General features: G+C 39.4%; 1 protein-coding gene across 3 annotated transcripts; it reads right to left on the bottom strand.

The window, feature by feature from the left end:
- Positions 1–16: 16 nt before the first annotated feature.
- On the bottom strand, positions 17–17,382 carry LOC126738396 (mitochondrial glycine transporter-like). Of its 3 annotated transcripts, none has more exons than XM_050443730.1 (6): positions 17,239–17,382; positions 2,639–2,760; positions 2,426–2,516; positions 2,191–2,363; positions 1,956–2,131; positions 17–549 (listed from the first exon to the last, which is right to left on the bottom strand). In XM_050443730.1, the coding sequence occupies exons 1-6, from the start codon at positions 17,254–17,256 to the stop codon at positions 263–265; spliced, it is 867 nt and encodes a 288-aa protein (XP_050299687.1). In that variant the 5' UTR covers positions 17,257–17,382; the 3' UTR covers positions 17–262. The 3 variants fall into 3 exon arrangements, with proteins under 3 accessions (XP_050299687.1, XP_050299671.1, XP_050299679.1); XM_050443714.1 differs by lacking the exon at positions 17,239–17,382 and adding an exon at positions 3,326–3,740; XM_050443722.1 differs by lacking the exon at positions 17,239–17,382 and adding an exon at positions 2,845–3,202.
- Between the last annotated feature and the right edge of the window lie 865 nt (positions 17,383–18,247).

Raw genomic sequence — 18,247 nt, 5'->3', positions numbered from 1 at the left:
AAAAAAAAAACAAAAATAAAATAAACATTACATTTATTATTATACATCACGCATGCACACTTGTGCATTACAAAAATAGGAAAATATAAATATCACAACGCAATACTGCATGTTACACCATACAATATCGTTTGCAGTTTATCCCAGATACAAGTTACCATATTACAGGTAGGTAATGCATTAGATGTACTCCCAAATAACAATTTAAATCCAAAGGTTCTACCAGGATGCCAAGCCTGGTAAACCTCCTATCGCAAAAGTGCTATTTTAATCCGATTTTCGTTGAAATCTTCTCGTAAACAGTCCATGCCATAGCAGCCATTAAAGTACGTCTTAACGTCCTTGGCACCATCCCTTTAAAGAAACCCCTTATGCCGTAATTACCTTGTACGTAAACGATCACGGACCATAAGTTGTTAAATTTATTAGGGTATAGTTGCATTTTAGTTTTTAAAACATCAGCAGGTTGGGTGACTATTGAGGCAAGTATGCCGGCTGTTAACCCACAACTGAAGTGAATCGGTGAGGAGTATGGGGAGTTCAAGAGATCTGAAAAGAGATTTTTCATTGGTTTACAGTTTTATTAAAATATACATGTTTCAAAGATAGAGACATTCATTATCAGGGGTTCTAAAAAAAGAATGGAATACATATAACACTACAAATAGATCAATTGTAGGTTCAATTGTCCATTAATAGGTCTTCAAAAGGACTTTGAGGATATGAATATACACATTTTTATAACAGAAAAAGAAAAAATAGGTTTCAGAGGTATTCGGAAGAGTTTTATGGAAAGCTATTTCAAAAATAGAGAACATTCCAGACAAAGAAATGCAAGTAAAAGTAGTAAATGTTGGAATTGTCAAGGAAAAATCTAAGTAACTAAAAAAACAAACATAGGCATTAATATTGTCTGATGATAATTGTTAAAGACTCAATCTTATATCATGCATGTAGCATTGCTAATATCTATTTTTTCAGTTTTTCTTTGTTGGAATAAGCTACAATATGATATTTAAATAAAAATGGCAATAATTTGCTATACCGGGTGGTGCGTCGCCGAGCGGAACATAGGAAATCCCATGTAAATTTTAAGGGGGTCAATTATTGGCTTCCCTGTACATTTTACAGAAAAAGTGTAAGATAACTTTTTGAAGAGACCAATCTGGCAAACCCTCGTGCAAAGGGTTTTTATAAGCAAAAAATTTTAATAAGCGAATCTTGAATTATTCAATTAAATGTAATTGCAAACTTACCAAATTTTCGGTTAAGGTAAAACCAGACACCAGCCACCAGCAAACAATTTGTTATAAGGCTTTGTCAAATCTGACGTACAGCCGAATACAAGAAATGTTTTTTTTTTTTCGTTTTATCAATCTCACAACCATACATTCAAAGTAATTGATATTGGTTTAACTTCATTGTTATATTAAATAAAAGTTTAGATAAAAAAGTAATGTTAACGTGTCTTACTTTGAATGTATGGCTGTGAGAGTGATAAAACGAAAAAAAAAACATTTATTTTATTCGGCTGTACGTCAGATTTGACAAAGCCTTATAACAAATTGTTTGCTGGTGCTGGTTTCACTTTTTCTATAAAATGTTCAGGGAAGCCAATAATTGACCCCGTTAACATTTACATGGGTTTTCCTATGTTCCGCTCGGCGACGCACCATCCGGTATAATGCTTTTATAGTTTTTAGGTATTTGTTGTTGGGAAATATGCCAAGTAGTAGAATCTGATTGTAAAGAGTGCAAAAATAAGACATAAAAGATACTATATCAAATAGTTTACCATGCAAGAGATCATGAAACAGAAAAAGTTGGAACTTCAAAAATGGAATATCTCTTCACCACTAATCTATTAATGAGAGTTTAGCTGACTGATGTTTTAATGACTGAGTTTTTACTTTTGTTTTGAAATTAAAATATTATTAGTTAATTAAATTCCTCACCTCTTGAAACCAGCTGTTTAGTTTGATTGTAAAACATCAAATAAAGTCCTGAGAATGGTGCATCCCTAAACAAAGTGGGCACCAGACCACATGTCATGCCCCTAATACCCTCTGTGCGATAGATCTGTTTTAAAGCTGATGCAAGACTGTTGTAGTCATACACACCACTTTCAAACCTAAAAAAAAATATAAAACATAATTAAATTAATAATTTCAAAACCTTTAAAAGTCTTACCTGGTTTTCACCACAGTAATGGGAATAAGTATGGCACCACTAAGAGATCTGGCACAAAAGCCCATAGTGACAGACTCCAAAGCAGTTGGTGTTTTACCTTTTAAATAGTGGAATTTGGTGTAGTCAAGGATGCAGAAATATAGTCCTACACCTGGAACACATCTGGCAAGAGACTAAAATATAATGGGATTATAAAATGTATGAAAATTTAATGGATTATTAGGGGAGGACATACCGGCACCATTCCCTTCCATAGTCCCTTGATGTGATCTTGTTGAACAATATTGGCAAAGATGCTAAGCATACTGATAGCCCCATGGCGACCACTAGAAAAAAATATAAAATATAATATAATGACTCTTGAATCACAACAAGAGTACTAAAATCCCCTTAAAAATACTTATTCGTGTTGTTTAATTAAAACTTTTGATAATAGGGTCTTACTTACTTTACACTAATTTTGGTTGGTGTGTTTTGCAACCTGGTCTTAACCAAGTCCAGAGGCTGGAAGAGTACAGTTGAGCAAGTTCCAGAGAAGGAACCAGCCAAAAAAGCTTTAATAATGGGATACTGGAATAAGAGAATTATTGGTGATATTTATACATTGAAAGTGTGACTATGAAACATGCAGAAAATGAAGAACACAATACTTACACCGCTAACAATATCCATGACAAAAAATCTCAGGTTTTGATAAAGTGAACACTTATATTAAAGCTTGAGCTCTAAAGAACCCTAACAAACGATCGTATCAGAATAGTCAGAGTAGTAAATGGGGTTGACACGGAATTTGTTGGCAATAATCATTCTTTCAGCTAGCAGATATGAAATCATTTAAATAAAGATGGTCTCCAGAAAAAAATAAATTTTAAATGCTCAAATAGGAAAATACTATTTAAAAGCAATATAACGTAGAAAGCACGTTAATTTTCGTTAAAAACTACAGTGGAAAATGAAGCCACCAACCGTCACAACACAAATAACTGCTCTGCAGATAGAAAATTGACCTTTTATAATAATTTTAGTGTCCGTTGATAAAGAAAGAGCTTATCAGTATTTATAATTGTTATGTGTTGACAAGACCGACCTGTTGAACTCATTAAAATTTAAAAAAAAAAAACGCAATTTTACTCACATCTGCTAAATAGTCATATTTCTGAGAGGTCACTTTGTGACCTCCAGATTTGGAATTTGGGTCCCCTGACTCTACATCTTCGATATGGTCAATCATTTAGGGTTTGTTAAGTATAAGTAGGTAGTTTCCTCACGCACTGACATACTGTATTTATTTCGAGATAAAAAAAATGATTATAATATTTTGGGTTTGTTTACATTATTTGACACCTGGAGTTTCATAACCTATAAATTTGTCAAGTGGAGGGCTTAAAACTTGCAATCAGGAAATTGGGAGCTATCCGTCACAACTGATCCCGGCATTTGTTAACATACAAAAATATCCATGTTGAAATTTTTGTATGTTAATAATAGATATTAGTGGTGAAATAAGTGTTCGGTTGAATCGGCAGTCGCAATTCGTCTGTATGGTTTTAATCGTATTCGTACTATAGGTATCGTATCGTTTTGTATCAATATATACAGGGTGTTCCGTTGATCATGTTACAAACTTCTAGGGCAGATAGAAAACGTCAAAAGAAAAACAAAAGTTCATATAAACATGGGTCCGGAAAAGCTTCCTCAGGGAGCTAGAGCTCTTTGAAAATAACCTTTAAAAACTAGTTTTTTTTAATAGCTCCGGCACTACTTTAGCTACCGCAACCAATTTTGGGAGGTAAATTATTGTTATAAGTATTAAATTATTATTGTTATAGTACGTTTATTCTTTTGAACTTACTAAATAAAAAAATATTTACCAGGGGCTTCATAATCAGGGGGGTATTTAGTAAATTTAGGCCCATTTCTTTAAGACTTTAACTATTATGATGTTCCTATGCTTTTTACATAAAAAAGGTGCTGTTAGTAAAAGTCTGATAATGGCGCGCAAAGGAACATCCGAATCCCGGATTTTGAGGAAGAAGTGCTTCAGCGATTTGAAGATAACCCATCAGTAAGTACTCGAGCAGTAGCTGATGCGATGCATGTAAATCATGTTAGGGTATGGAACGTTGTTAATGAACAGCTTCTTCGGCCCTACCACCTGCAAAAGGTGCAATCATTAGGACCCAATGATTTTATGCCCCGCGTGAATTTTTGCCAATGGTTTCTTGACCGGTGTACAGAAGAACCTCAATTTCCAAAATATGTCCTTTTTACTGTCGAGGCTTCCCTCAGGGGTGCAGAAATTTAATATTTTAACAAATTTCCATGCACGGGCAAGCGCACCCGGGGCATCCGAGCCAGCTGATGACCGCTGTCCTTTACCCCTTTCCCACCAAACCACAAAATACCCTTTTACTCCCGTAACCTAACTACGTCCTTTCACTCCTCCATGCCAGGGGAAACAGCGTGGAGGAGAGACTTCGCCCTGACCTCATCCCGCAATGTGGGCATCTGTGCCCTACTTTGAGAGTGGGGCCAGAGCGAACTCTCTCCGCGGAAACCTGCCTGGTATACCTCGTGCCCTAGAACCGGTGGTTGCGGAGGAAGAGTCCTAGAGTGTGAGGGCTTGCCTTAATCGGCCGGCCAAGTGGAAGGTGAACCACAATAAAAAATCCCTCCAATTCACGGTGGAACAGCATGGGCCAATGAATGCGTGGTTAAGGGAAAGCTTAATCGATACTATGCGGACTCCAAGGACGTGGCGACCCTTGGTTTAAATAGCCCGACCCGGGGCATGCAGGGCTCTGTCGCAGGAGTATTGTCTATTTCCCTTGCTACTCGTGGGACCAACTATGGACCAAAACAAAAATAAAAAAGGGGAGGATGACCCCTCAAAAACATCTGAAAATATGGACACCGAGGACTCCAAAAGCCTCACAGAAGCAACAGAAGACGAAGAAGAGCTTCTACAATCTACCGATGACGAACTCGGTAAAGACCTGAACGCCCTAAAACTAAAGGGTGAACAGAGGGCTAAGCTGAGCGGTGCAGCTAGAAAGAGGATGAAGTTCCTTATAAACAAAGGGCTGAGTGCTGAAGAAGCCCGTAAGAAAGCACTGGAACCAATCCGAGAAAGGGCTGATCCCTCTAGTAAGGGGCCAAAAAGAGTCCGCTCGGAATCCCACACTCCAGAGACTCATGAAAAAAAACGAGCCAAACGGAAGGAAACAGGCACAAGTGCCCCGCCTTCCAAAAAGAAGGAAACGAGCAGCGGAGCACTGCTGCTCGTTTCCTTCTTAACTTGCTCTTTTTTTTCTTTCTATACCTTCCAAAGCTCCCAAACCAACCTTCAGTCAAATGGCTGGAGGCATAAGGGTAGCAATATTGCCCAAAGACTTCCCTGATGCTTTGATGACAGTGGCTCAGATCGCAGCCACGAAAGAAGCCATCACGGACAAAATAGTGGACGAAGCGACTTCGGAAAGTAACATTAGACCGAAGTTCCTCAGCGCCCACAACAGACCCGGTTGGTTAGCGCTAGTCTGCGAAAATACAGCCACCAAGCAGTGGCTGCAGACCATAGCCACAACCATAACACCCTGGGAAGGAGCATCTGTCAGGATGGCAGAGGAATCAGAAATTCCTCACTCCGAAATTATGATTGCTCGATTTCCCGGCAGCGAGGACTACTCAACAGAGAAGATCCTACACCTGGTGCAAGGTCAAAACGAAGTCCTTAACGTCAAAAACTGGCGAGTCGTAAGACGCCATGCCGAGGGTCACCTGGTGACACTTACTCTCTCAGTGGACAGTGCGTCCGCGGAGAAACTGAAAAAAGAGGGCTATGTGATCAGCTACAAGTTTGGTCACACCACCATAAAGCCGCAGAACAACCCAAAATCTCAGGGGCAACTAAGCTCCTCAAACGACCGTGCTGGCAGTTCCAAACAAGGCACAAAGCCCTCGGAACCAGAGGGTGGCAAAGGTGCCCCCGGACCAGCCCCAAGTCCCCAATTACTCTTCAATGGCTAACCCACAGCCAAGAAGAAAATCACACCACACCACTTCTAAAGTCAAATGTATCCAAATCAACCTCCAGCATTGCAAAGCCGCCACGAGTGAGCTAAGAAGGAGAGTTTTTGGACAGAATATAAATATAGGGCTATTACAAGAACCCTGGATCAACAGAGGATGCATAAAGGGCCTCAACATTAAATCATGCAAGCTAATTTACTGCACTACACATGAACAACCTAGAGCAGCTCTGCTGCTCGACAACAATTTAAAATTTTTACCTGTTCCAGAATTCATTACCCAAGACTTGGCAACTGCAATCGTAGAAGTGACAACAGCGGGTGGTACAAGGCATATTCTCATAGCCTCCGCCTACTTTCCAAGGGACGAAGATCAAGCCCCACCCGAGATGGTACGACGTCTCATTTCATGGTGTAAAGAAAGGAACAGACACTACATAATCGGGGCCGATGCCAATGCACATCACAACATTGGTTGGGGCAGCACCGACATAAATCCGAGAGGTGAGCATCTTTTTGAATACTTGAATTCTAACAACATAGACATTATCAACAAAGGTAGCAAACCCACTTTTATCAATGCAGTCAGAAAAGAAGTCTTAGACATAACTCTTTCTGACTCATTCACATCACACACAATAACTAATTGGCATGTGTCAAACGAACCCTCCTTTTCAGCCCATCAGTCTATTTTGTTTATAAGAGGCAAAAATATGTCACTCAGAAGAAACGAGAATACCAAAACTTACCAATTGGGACTCCTATGTAGAGGGTCTCTGTCTGAGTTTAGATGAAACTTCTACCCATTTAAACACAATTGAAGAACTAAAAGATTCATCTAACAATCTAATCAACGCAATCAGTAACTCCTTTGAGAACAGCTGTCCCGTAAAACAGAAGGCTATCCGAAGGGACGTGCCTTGGTGGAACGAAGAACTCGGACGTTTGAAACGAGAGGTCAGGAAACTGTTTAACAAAGCAAAAATTACTGGAGATTGGGTGCACTACAAAACAGCCCTCACCGTGTACAACAAAGAACTTAGAAAATCAAAAAGGAAATCATGGAGGCAGTTCTGCGAGGGAATAGATGAATTAGCTCCAGCACAACGTCTGCAAAAAATCCTTTCAAAAAATCATTCGAACGGAATCGGTCTACTAAAAAAGCCAAGCGGTGAATACTGTAACGATAAAGAAGAAAGCCTAGAGGTACTTCTTCAGACTCACTTCCCGGGATCGCAGATTATTGAAGATAACCAGAACCAGTCAAACCTCCAAAACGAAGGGCTCCAAAAACCAAACGGGAGAAGTAAAAGGCTGGCAAGCAAAATCCTCACAACTAACAGAATCAAATGGGCAATCGAAAGCTTTAAGCCCTACAAATCTCCAGGCAGAGATGGAATTTTCCCAGCTCTGCTACAAAGAGGCTATGAGATACTAAAAGTACACCTACAAAAAATCTTTAAAGCCAGCCTCATTTTAGGACACGTACCACTAGCTTGGAGAGAGGCTAATGTAATATTCATACCAAAAACGGGGCGTCGTCCTGAAAACGAAGCAAAATCATATCGCCCGATTAGTCTAACCTCCTTTCTTCTAAAAACAATGGAGAAAGCAATCGACCAATACATAAGAAGCGTAACTCTTTCTAGAACACCGCTCCACCCTAGACAATTTGCCTACCAAGCAGGCAAATCTACAATAAGTGCACTGCACTGCCTCGTAAGAGACATAGAAAAGTCAAACGACTGCAAAGAAATTGCTCTTACTGCATTCATTGACATAGAGGGAGCATTCGACAATACCTTACACCTGTCCATAACAAAAGCCTTGCAAGACTGGAGGGTGGAGGCCCCCATCGTAAAGTGGACAGGATCAATGCTCAAGCACCGCTCCATCACAGCAGAAATAAATGGAGCGACAGCAACAGTAACCACAGTAAAAGGATGTCCCTAAGGAGGGGTTCTGTCACCTCTACTGTGGACATTAGTAGTAAACAAAATTCTTAACATATTAAGTAGATCCGGATTCACAGTTCTAGGCTACGCAGATGACCTGGTAGTAATAGTTAGGGGCAAGCACGAGGGCGTAATATCGAATCGAATGCAAAGTGCCCTAAATACTATACAAAACTGGGGCGAAACTGAAGGATTATCTTTAAATCCTAGAAAAACAATTTTAGTGCCGCAGAAGAAGGAAGCTAGAACTCAGAGCACCTATATTAAACGGAACTCAGCTAACATTTTCTAACGAGGTGAAATACCTGGGGGTTACCTTGGACCACAAACTAACTTGGAACAATCATCTAGACAAGACCATTTCCAAAGCCATAGTGGCAATCTGGACATGCCGCAAACTCGTTGGCAAGACATGGGGGCTAAAATCGAAAATGGTATACTGGATCTACCAAACAGTCATTAAGCCCATCATCACATATGCTTCGCTTGTATGGTGGCCGAAGATCAAACAAACAACCGCACAGACCAAATTAAACAAAGTCCAAAGGCTGATATGTCTAGGAATAACCGGGGCAATGTCTACTTGTCCTTACACAGCCTTAGAGACACTGCTAAACATGCCTCCACTTCACATAAGCGTGAAAAAAGAGGCAATTAACAGTGCTCACAGGCTTTTCCAAACCGGCTAATTCAAGCCTGGGGATTTAAGTGGTCACCTGCGCATCCTCGAAGAAATTAAACTGGAAAATGCCAGCAAACCACGTGACCACATAACGGCCATGCTGGATCTAGAAATTCCATTCGAAGTGATCATAGATGATCGCCAATCATGGGAGAAAAAAGAAGTACCAAAAGCCGACAATGCATCGCTATGGTACACAGACGGTTCCAAACTAACAGAAGGAGCAGGACTGGGCGTGCCAGGCCCTAACATTAAGATCTCAAAGTCACTGGGCAAATACCCTAACATATTTCAAGCTGAAGTGCTGGCCATAGACATATGTGCAGAAGAGTGCATCAACCAAGGCCTCCAAAGAAAACACATATTTATACTATCAGACAGCCAAGCTGCTCTAAAGGCCCTGAAAGCTTTTAAATGTGATTCAAAGCTAGTCTGGGAGTGCAAACAAACCCTAAAGCGCCTTACAACAAAGAATCAAGTAACACTAATGTGGCTACCTGGCCACCGGGGTATAGACCCCTCTATAGACGAAGAAGCCGATCGGCTTGCAAAAAAAGGGACTCAAACACCATACTATGGTCCAGAGCCATACTGTGGTTTAATGAAGACCCACATCACCGAAGACCTAAACAGATGGGAAAAAGAACAATTGTTGTCGCACTGGAGAAGAGCACCAGGACTAAGACAGGCAAAAAAGTTTATAACCACTTCTAGAAAAAGAGCTGAACAGCTCCTAGACATGAACAGATCAGACATCAGAACAGCAGTCGGACTCCTAACCGGTCATTGCCCAGTGAAATATCACCTAAAGGCAATAGGTATAATAGAGGACGACCAATGTAGATTCTGCAGCAATGCCACAGAAACAGCAGAACACCTGCTCTGTGAATGCCCGACCCAACTCTGCAAGAGGCTCAAGTACCTGGAAGGGGTACAACCAACACCTCAAGAAGTGAGACAACTACCTCCCAAAAATATAGCTTTGTACGGCAGAAGTCTAAGACTTTTTGAGACAAACTAAGACAAGTAGAGTTATGCACAAAATATCTCACAGGTAGCAGTGCTGAGCGGCGGATCAGCCGAAACGACTCCCTTTTCAATCTACAATCTACAATCTACTGTCGAGGCTTTATTTACAAAAGAAGGCATTTTTAATTATAAGAATAATCATGGTATGGAGTGAGGAAAACCCTTATGGTATTCATTTTAGGAGCTATCAACATAAGTTTTTGGTCAATATGTGGGCCGGCATTGTTGGAGAACGCTTAATTGGTCCAATTATGTTGCCTTCTCGTTTAACAGGAAATATTTATTTAAATTTTTTAAGAAATGTACTGCCAGAACTATTAGATGATCTGCCCCTAAATATACGACAGAACTTATGGCTACAACACGATGGAGCGCCAGCTCATTTTTCACTTATTGTCCGCGAGTTTATAAATGAAAATTTTGGAAGGCGCTGGATTGGCCGCGGAGGCCCTGTCACCTGGCCAGCGCGCTCACCAGATTTGACACCCTTAGATTTTTTTTCTTTGGGGGCATATGAAAAGTCTCGTATATGAAACTCCAGTCGAGTCAGAAGAAGACCTGGTGGCCAGAATTTCCGCAGCTGCTGAACTAATCCAAACTACGCCTGATATTTTTTTAACCACGTCAACCTTAATATGGTGCGTAGATACAATAAATGCATCGATCGTGGCGGCCGGCATTTTGAGCAATTAATATTTTAAGTTTATTTTTGTAATACCAATCTTTAATAAAATTTGTTTACGTTTCTAAAATTGTTAATTTGTTGGTTTTTTATTACACTTAAAATCATTTAAACATTTTATGCCTCAAGGTAATTAAAGTGACAGTTAATTAATTTGAGTACCAATTTAATAAAGTGGCTACCTTAATTTTTTTTAAACATTTATTTTTTATTTACGCCAGATTTTTTTTAATTGTTTAGTAATAATAATAGGTAATTCATTTTTGTATCTCATAACTTGCTTTTCGTCAATTTTTACAAAAACGGTGATATTTACCATTTACCGACTTTTACTAAGAGCACCTTTTTTATGTAAAAAGCATATAGGAACATCATAATCTAATGCCCAAACGGGCAGAAATTAAAGTCTTAAAGAAATGGGCCTAAATTTACCAAATACCCCCCTGATTCTGAAGCCCCTGGTAATTTTTTTTTTTATTTAGTAGGTTGAAAAGAATAAACGTACTAACAATAATTTACCTCCCAAAATTGGTTGCGGTAGCTAAAGTAGTGCCGGAGCTATTAAAAAAAACTAGTTTTTAAAGGTTATTTTCAAAGAGCTCTAGCTCCCTGAAAAAGCTTTTCCGGACCCATGTTTATATGAACTTTTGTTTTTCTTTTGACGTTTTCTATTTACCCTAGAAGTTTGTAACATGATCAACGGAACACCCTGTATAAATACATTGATACAAAACTTTAAGGGGGTGATAACTTTAAGTCAGCTATCACCCCCTTAAAGGATTGCATCTAGCTTCCGGACACCCTGTAGAATCTTTAAGAGGAAATCTTGTATAAATTTGCTGAATACTTTCGATCTAAAAATTTAAGCAGTTTTATTTAACTCTTTCTAGCCTATTTTTTTCTATAAACTGCTTAAGAATTTTTTTTATAATTCGTTGGGGAAACGAAGTTTCTCCCATCGATGAATTCACCCTTGGCAAATATGGCGGTGTTTTGCCTTGCGAGTGCAGAGTAGAAATGGACGCGAAGAGTTTACCCAGTAAGTTTTTTCCCTTGCTGTTACCGCGATAGAACCATCATCTGCTGTTAGGGGTGGCAAGGCCGACTTAGCAAATCCTTGACTAACGGCTTTCGATACCGATCAGAAAGATCTTGTTCCATTTGGGCAGTTTAGCAGTTTGTTTTTGATCCTGTTGTTGTGACTCTCTTTGCATTCATCAATAATTCGCTTGCAGCTATTTCTGGAGGCTAAAAAGTTCCTCCGATTTTCGATAAAAGTATGTTGACACCATTTGCGATATGCTGCGTTTTTAGTGTTTACTGCCTTTTTGCAATTCAGGTTGAATCATTGCTTGTTGTTTGATCCGTATTTAGTAGAAAAAGGGATATAAGCTTCCATTTCTGCCAAGATCGTCTCTGTAATTTGGTTTGCACATTCTGAGATGTTATTGGTTCTAAAGCAGACCTCTTTCCAAGGGAATGAGCGATAAAATTCTCGAAGATGGTTCCACTCTGCTGATTTATAGTGCCATACCATCCGCGGCATCGGAGGATGCTGCGTTTTAACCTCCAACTGCCGCCTCTGGACCTCGTTGTGCAATTCGAGACAATAAGGACTGCGTACAGGCTACACGTCCTCGGCGAACTACGTGCTGGCGAGACCAGTCACGCAAAAATTTGGTCACGGGCCATACAGGAATGTCCTCTCCTTCTGATGGGCAGTGACTGCATGGCTTCAGTGACTGTGGACTGCGAGGGATTCGTGACGCACATTGCAGGCAGAGAGGAGTGGCAGCATTCCAACAGACCTGCATTGCTAAATAGGGGGACCATCTGGTACACAGATGGCTCCAGAATGAATAACAGAGCTGGATCAGGGCTTATTGGTGGGATCCCACATACCAGTAGAGCATACTCGCTGGGGGAGCACGCCACTGTCTTCCAGGCCGAAGTATTCGCTGTATTAAAATGCGGACAGAAAATCCTAAGGTGCGGACACCGCAATACAGTCGTATCAATATGCTCGGACAGCAGAGCTGCCATTAAGGCTATCACGGCCAGAAAGGTAAGCTCCAAGCTTGTACTAGAGTGCATAAAAGTCCTGAAAAAACTGGTACAGGTTGGATGCAGGGTCCAGCTCGTCTAGATACCTGGCCATGCAGGTAATGAGGAGGCGGACTCTCTTGCGAGACTGGGATCCGCGAATGTGCCGATGGGGCCGGCACCCATAGTTAGTATATCGCCAAATGCGTTGCGGTCGCGTCAATGAAGGGTCTGCTGGACAAGTGGACCCACCGAAGATGGACTGAGTCCCCTGGTATGATACAGGCCAAAGCGCACATAGGTGGGCCCTCTGCCTGTCTCACCAAAAATCTACTACGCCTAAAAAGACGCGAAATTCGGCTAGTGACAGGTCTTTTAACCCGTCACTGGCACTTAAGAAGCCATCTCCATACTATCGGTATTGCGGACAACCCGGAATGCCGATGGTGCTGTGAGGAGGATGAAACCGTTGACCATGTAGTCGGGGAGTGCCCAGCACTCACGCGCGCCGGGTTCAAATACTTGGGTAACACCTTCAGTGTACCGAGCGACTTTAAGTCCTTCAGACCAGAGAGCCTTATCGGTTTCTCTAAGGCCGTTGGGCTCTGGTAACACCCGGTGGGGCATGACGGGTCCATCAGGAGACCTATATGCACAACTGCCTTGGTAGCCCACTGTTTCGTCAATTCAACCTCCAACTGGCAAGAGACTGTTATCAATTTGTGGTCCGATGTTCCTAGGGGGGCATGTACTGATACAGTGTACGAGTCAGGGTCTGAAGCTAAGACCAAATCTAGGAGACTCGCGAACTCGCCGTCTCGATCGGGAATTCTGGTAGGTTCCTCCACAAGCTGCGTAAGCCCACATATGGTGGCAAATAGCTCAGCTTCTCGTCCTTCATCGTCGTTCTTGTTGTAGAAGCGCAGTCAGTTGATATTGTGAACGTTAAAATCACCCATGGCGATGATTTCTAAGCTTGGGTAGTCAATTTGCAGATGGTTAATGCAATCAACCAGGTTCAAAAAGAGCCGTGTATATTGGATGTCGCTTGGTGGTCTGTAGATACAGCAGATAAATTTCGTGGCACCACTGGCTATTATTTTGAACCACATAACGTCGAAGTCCGCAGGTTCAAGCGTTTCCTCCCGCTGGCAACTCAAATCGTTCTTGACAAATACTGCCAATCCAAAGTTTAGTCGAAATCGGGTGTGTAGATCGTATCCAGGATAAATGAGGTGAACATTTGTAGTTGAAGGTTTCACCTTTGTTTCTGCCAATGCCAGAATGTGAGGCTTACTTGATTGCAGGTGTTGGTGTAATGCATTAATATTGGTGTTTAGGCCTCTGATGTGTCAGAAATTGATTTTTAGGCTTTTAGATCTGCCTGATGGACTCCCCCGACCAGCCTCTGCTCGGAGATCCGAATGGGAGGCGAGTTTACCTCCGGAAAGTTTTGGTTGTGAGGGCGCCATCATGCATTTATTTTTCTTCTCCTTTTCCCCTTTGGAAACCGGACACATCGACATGGCGACGAAACATGAGTTCCATGGAACCTCTTCACGCCGCCTAAGTCTTATGTGGTAGTATTGATCCGGGCGATGCAAGTGGACAACATCTACCACCAAAGGGGTTGCTCTTTTAGTCGCCTTTTACGACAGGCAGAGCGTACCGGAGGGCTATTCTACCCCGGCCCTCCCCGGGGTATACACAGCATTTAGGTAATCAATAAAAAAATGTTCTATCAAGTTCATCCATTTCAAGTTTCCATCAATCAAGTATGGGTAGATTATGTTCGGCCAAAAAACCTGCTGTACGTATAATTCCTTATTTCGCCTTCCTGCTCCAAGCAAACATATCAGCAATATTTTGCTGCTTTCTACTGCTAGTTTCAGCTTCCTGGACTGGTTTTTTATATTTACCGGATTCTAAGTGTTTAGAAAGTTGCGATGAAAGTTAATGATTTTTTGTTTATGGGTTTCTTGCTATATTTTTAATAGCAAGAAAGAAAACCATAAACAAAAATATAAAATTAAAAAAAAAATTTTTGTTATAGCAAAAAAAGCTAAAAAGCATGAGATTTTTAGACAATTTAGTCTCATTTTGTTTGAAACACTAAAAAGAAATTTATTTTTTTATTTTTTTATATGTTTATTTTTTTATTTTGCATAACAATAACCACGACTAACCCAAATCTAAATTCCAGTGTCTTGACAAAATTCAAGAGAAGTAGGTTCAGATTTAATGATAAGGATGACCAAATACTTCTAATGGACATCCTAGCAAAATAATCCCTATGTTGATCCAGCAAAATAGAACATCATGCATGCACAATAATTTTTGCCTGATTCTAGAGCTGCACAATCTTCAATCGTATTGTAACTTTAGGTACTTTCCAACTTTTAAATAACGCTACCTAATTAAATAATTAGATGTAATATTGTAAACCAAATATTAATAAAATATCTATAATTGGTTTAATATTAAATAAAAATGAGGTTAGAAAATTTTAGGGACTAATAATCACAAAGAAAACAAATTTCTTGGAAATAAAGCTTTTTGCTGTCGTTAGGTTAGCGGTAAACGTATCACCTATTTGGAAAACACTTTTTGGAGAGCTGTCAAACAGCGGCTAAGATAACGTTTACGTCTATGTTAAGCATCAAAACACATGCATCTTCGCAAACTGTCTAATGATTCGGCTCCCTTCGGTTACGAGGATCATTTATAAGGGGTAGCTAGCTTCCCGAATTCAGAAGAAACGAGTGTCAGAACTGTCAAAAAAAATGAGAATGACAGGAGCACCAGCGGCGTATCTTGGTGAAAAGGTAAGTTGCGATCATACTTTGAAAAATATTCAAAGTCTGAAACTTAGAAGTATCCCAATTTGATCTGATCACACTGGTTCTAGAAACAGTAAAATATTTCATTAAATATTTGGTAATTTTCCGCGCTTCATGTTGTCTGTTTATCACGTGGTCGCGATATTATTGAATGCTGATGGAGATAACAGCCACAGGGGGTCCGATAAATAAGGTCAAAACCATTAAAAGCTCAAAAGTCAAGAAAACATGCGGTTACTTTTATCAAATTACAATGTTAAAGGAATAAATATAGGCACTTTTTTATTCTTTCGATTACAAGTTTATCATTGTGGCTATTTTAATAGAGAAATAATTAAAGGGATGTCAAGGCTGAGGCACGATTAACAGTACATACCTAAGATTGACACGATTTATTTTTAAGGATCATCCTTCCTGATTTATAATGTTTTCACCTGACATAATTTATTTCCCAATTCTGATTACAATCTAGTAAATACAATTCTAGTTTTTTTTCTCGATAAATATCGTAATAAGTTGTGCAGTAGCGGCTTCACATTAGGTGCTGGTGAGCATGCACAGGGCGGCAGATTCTGTAAGGGCGGGGTAATTCGAACCTAAGTGAATTTTTCACCGGATGTTTTGAATAAAAGTAATATTAGAAGTGTTTTTACCTATATTCATTTGAATAAATTTATCTTTGTTTTTTCAGAATCAATGCAACGTAAAAGTATCATTTCTAGGATAAAGTTTGAATGGTCGAGCCAAGAGAGGATTCAATTTTTTTTGAAATTTGTACCGAAGCAGCTTCCTTTTTAATACAGTTCAAGCGTTGTGGAACTTTCTTATCACCCTACGAATGGCTTGGCAACTCAACAAACTCAGACTGAATAAAAAACTTGTCTTGAAATCTTTGTCGGCAACAAGATTCCTAGGTCATTATTCATTGATCTTATTTGAGGAAGAAGTAATTAAAAATGCGTTCACGCGACAAGAAGCTAGAGAGAACTTTGAATTCAACTAAAGCGACTCGAAACAACATTCCTGCAGATCCTTTGGCATGAATCAACGCTATTAATAAAAGATTGCAAATAGTTAATATGATAAACGACTATCGACTCATTAAAGTGGTAACTGATAAACCGATAGAGTTCAAAATTTATGAAGAGAAAGCGTAGATTCCAGAAACTCCAGACGACTGCTGCCACACTAAGAAAAAAAAGTTATAGGCTGACGAATCACGAGATGGGGTTAGGTAGTAATAATTTTTGGGTGAATAACTTTAATGTCATCCTTGCCAACGCCGACTTTGAATTAATAAAGAGGTGCTTAGTAATGAAAAGATCTACGATATATTTTCACTAAATTCTGAACTTGGCAACATCGATTCAAGTTAAATTCGTAAAATTTTGCAACATTTGCGGATAAATAGTATGACAAAATGATTCACGCCTACTACTCCTTAATACTAAACAAAAGATAGAACGTAATTTAGATTATATAATTATTTCCCTACGATTCTTTAATAAATAAATGCAATGACATGAAATGCTTTTAATACCCCTTTAAATTATGTAGTCAAGGCTTTTTCACACACACACAGAGAAATAACCACAAGTTTGAAAAATTAGGGCGGCATGGCGGACGCAGTATTTTTACTAAATCAGCACTGAAGTTGTGATTAAATTTACTCTGACATAAAATTAAATTGTTTCAAAAATCCTATGCAATAAGCTCCATACTCAATTAAATTTTCATTAAAGTTTAACTTAACTATAGGTATACTACACCATAAAGAACAATTTACCTGGTATATAAAATCCATTTTATTTCACTTATATAAATATGTTTTTATGAGTTAAAGAACGGGGTATAAGATCTCGATTTGTACTGAACCAAAAAGTGAGAACAAATATTATTGTGCATGTATTATGACGTCATCGAGTGCCTTGCTAAAATTTGCATAATATTCTCTTATCATGCTCTTAAAGTCGATTTTTAATGTGTTAGCTAAGCATTATTTTATCGGATGGAAAGAAACATTATGAATACGCATAGTAACTATAGTTATAAGAAAAAAAAATTTTACATTAATCCCAGATTATTTGTTTGCTGGGGGTATTGGCAATAGAGGTCTGGGGTCAACAAAAACAACTTCTATTTTCCATACGATGTTATCTATTAGGAATTAAGCTGTTATCAGTATGACGATTGTTTGCCAACGTAATTTCGCAAGTTAAAGTGCGTTTAAGCAAAACTTCTTTTAATATATTACAAAATAATCAATATTTAGGTACGTGACGTTGTTGCTGTGAGGCCTGCATTGACGTCATTGGAGGAAAAATCTTTAGATATTGGATTCAAACACCCTCTAGTGAACGCCTTTTTCTTCGATATTATTTAAAAAAAATAATGTTTCCTAAAGTTTCCGGCTGAAACCTTAATTCATATTATGTGTATAATACATGTTGTTTTCTGAATTTGTTTGTAATATTATGGAAACATCCTTCTAGAGTAATGTATGACCGAATGGTCCGGGGTGGTGGACGGCAAGAAACAAAAAATGGCTAGACTGCAAAGGATGATCCTGCTGGATTTTTTGCTACTGTGGATTCAGAGGTAAGGGCTTCCATCCTCTATAAGGATGAATACGAGGATGATAATATCCCCGGGGTAGTATGGCATACATCCATCACCAAACAGGTAAAGAGGAAATACCAATTCTGCTTACCAATTCTGCCTGTCAATACAAAGCCAAAGAAAACTGTATTGTTAGGAGGTCTGTTCAAATTTGACATAACAAGCAGGGATGAATG

The sequence above is a fragment of the Anthonomus grandis genome, chromosome 1 (assembly GCF_022605725.1).
Source record: "Anthonomus grandis grandis chromosome 1, icAntGran1.3, whole genome shotgun sequence".
NCBI classification, from domain to species: domain Eukaryota; kingdom Metazoa; phylum Arthropoda; class Insecta; order Coleoptera; family Curculionidae; genus Anthonomus; species Anthonomus grandis.
This window is presented reverse-complemented; position numbering and strand designations above follow the sequence as displayed.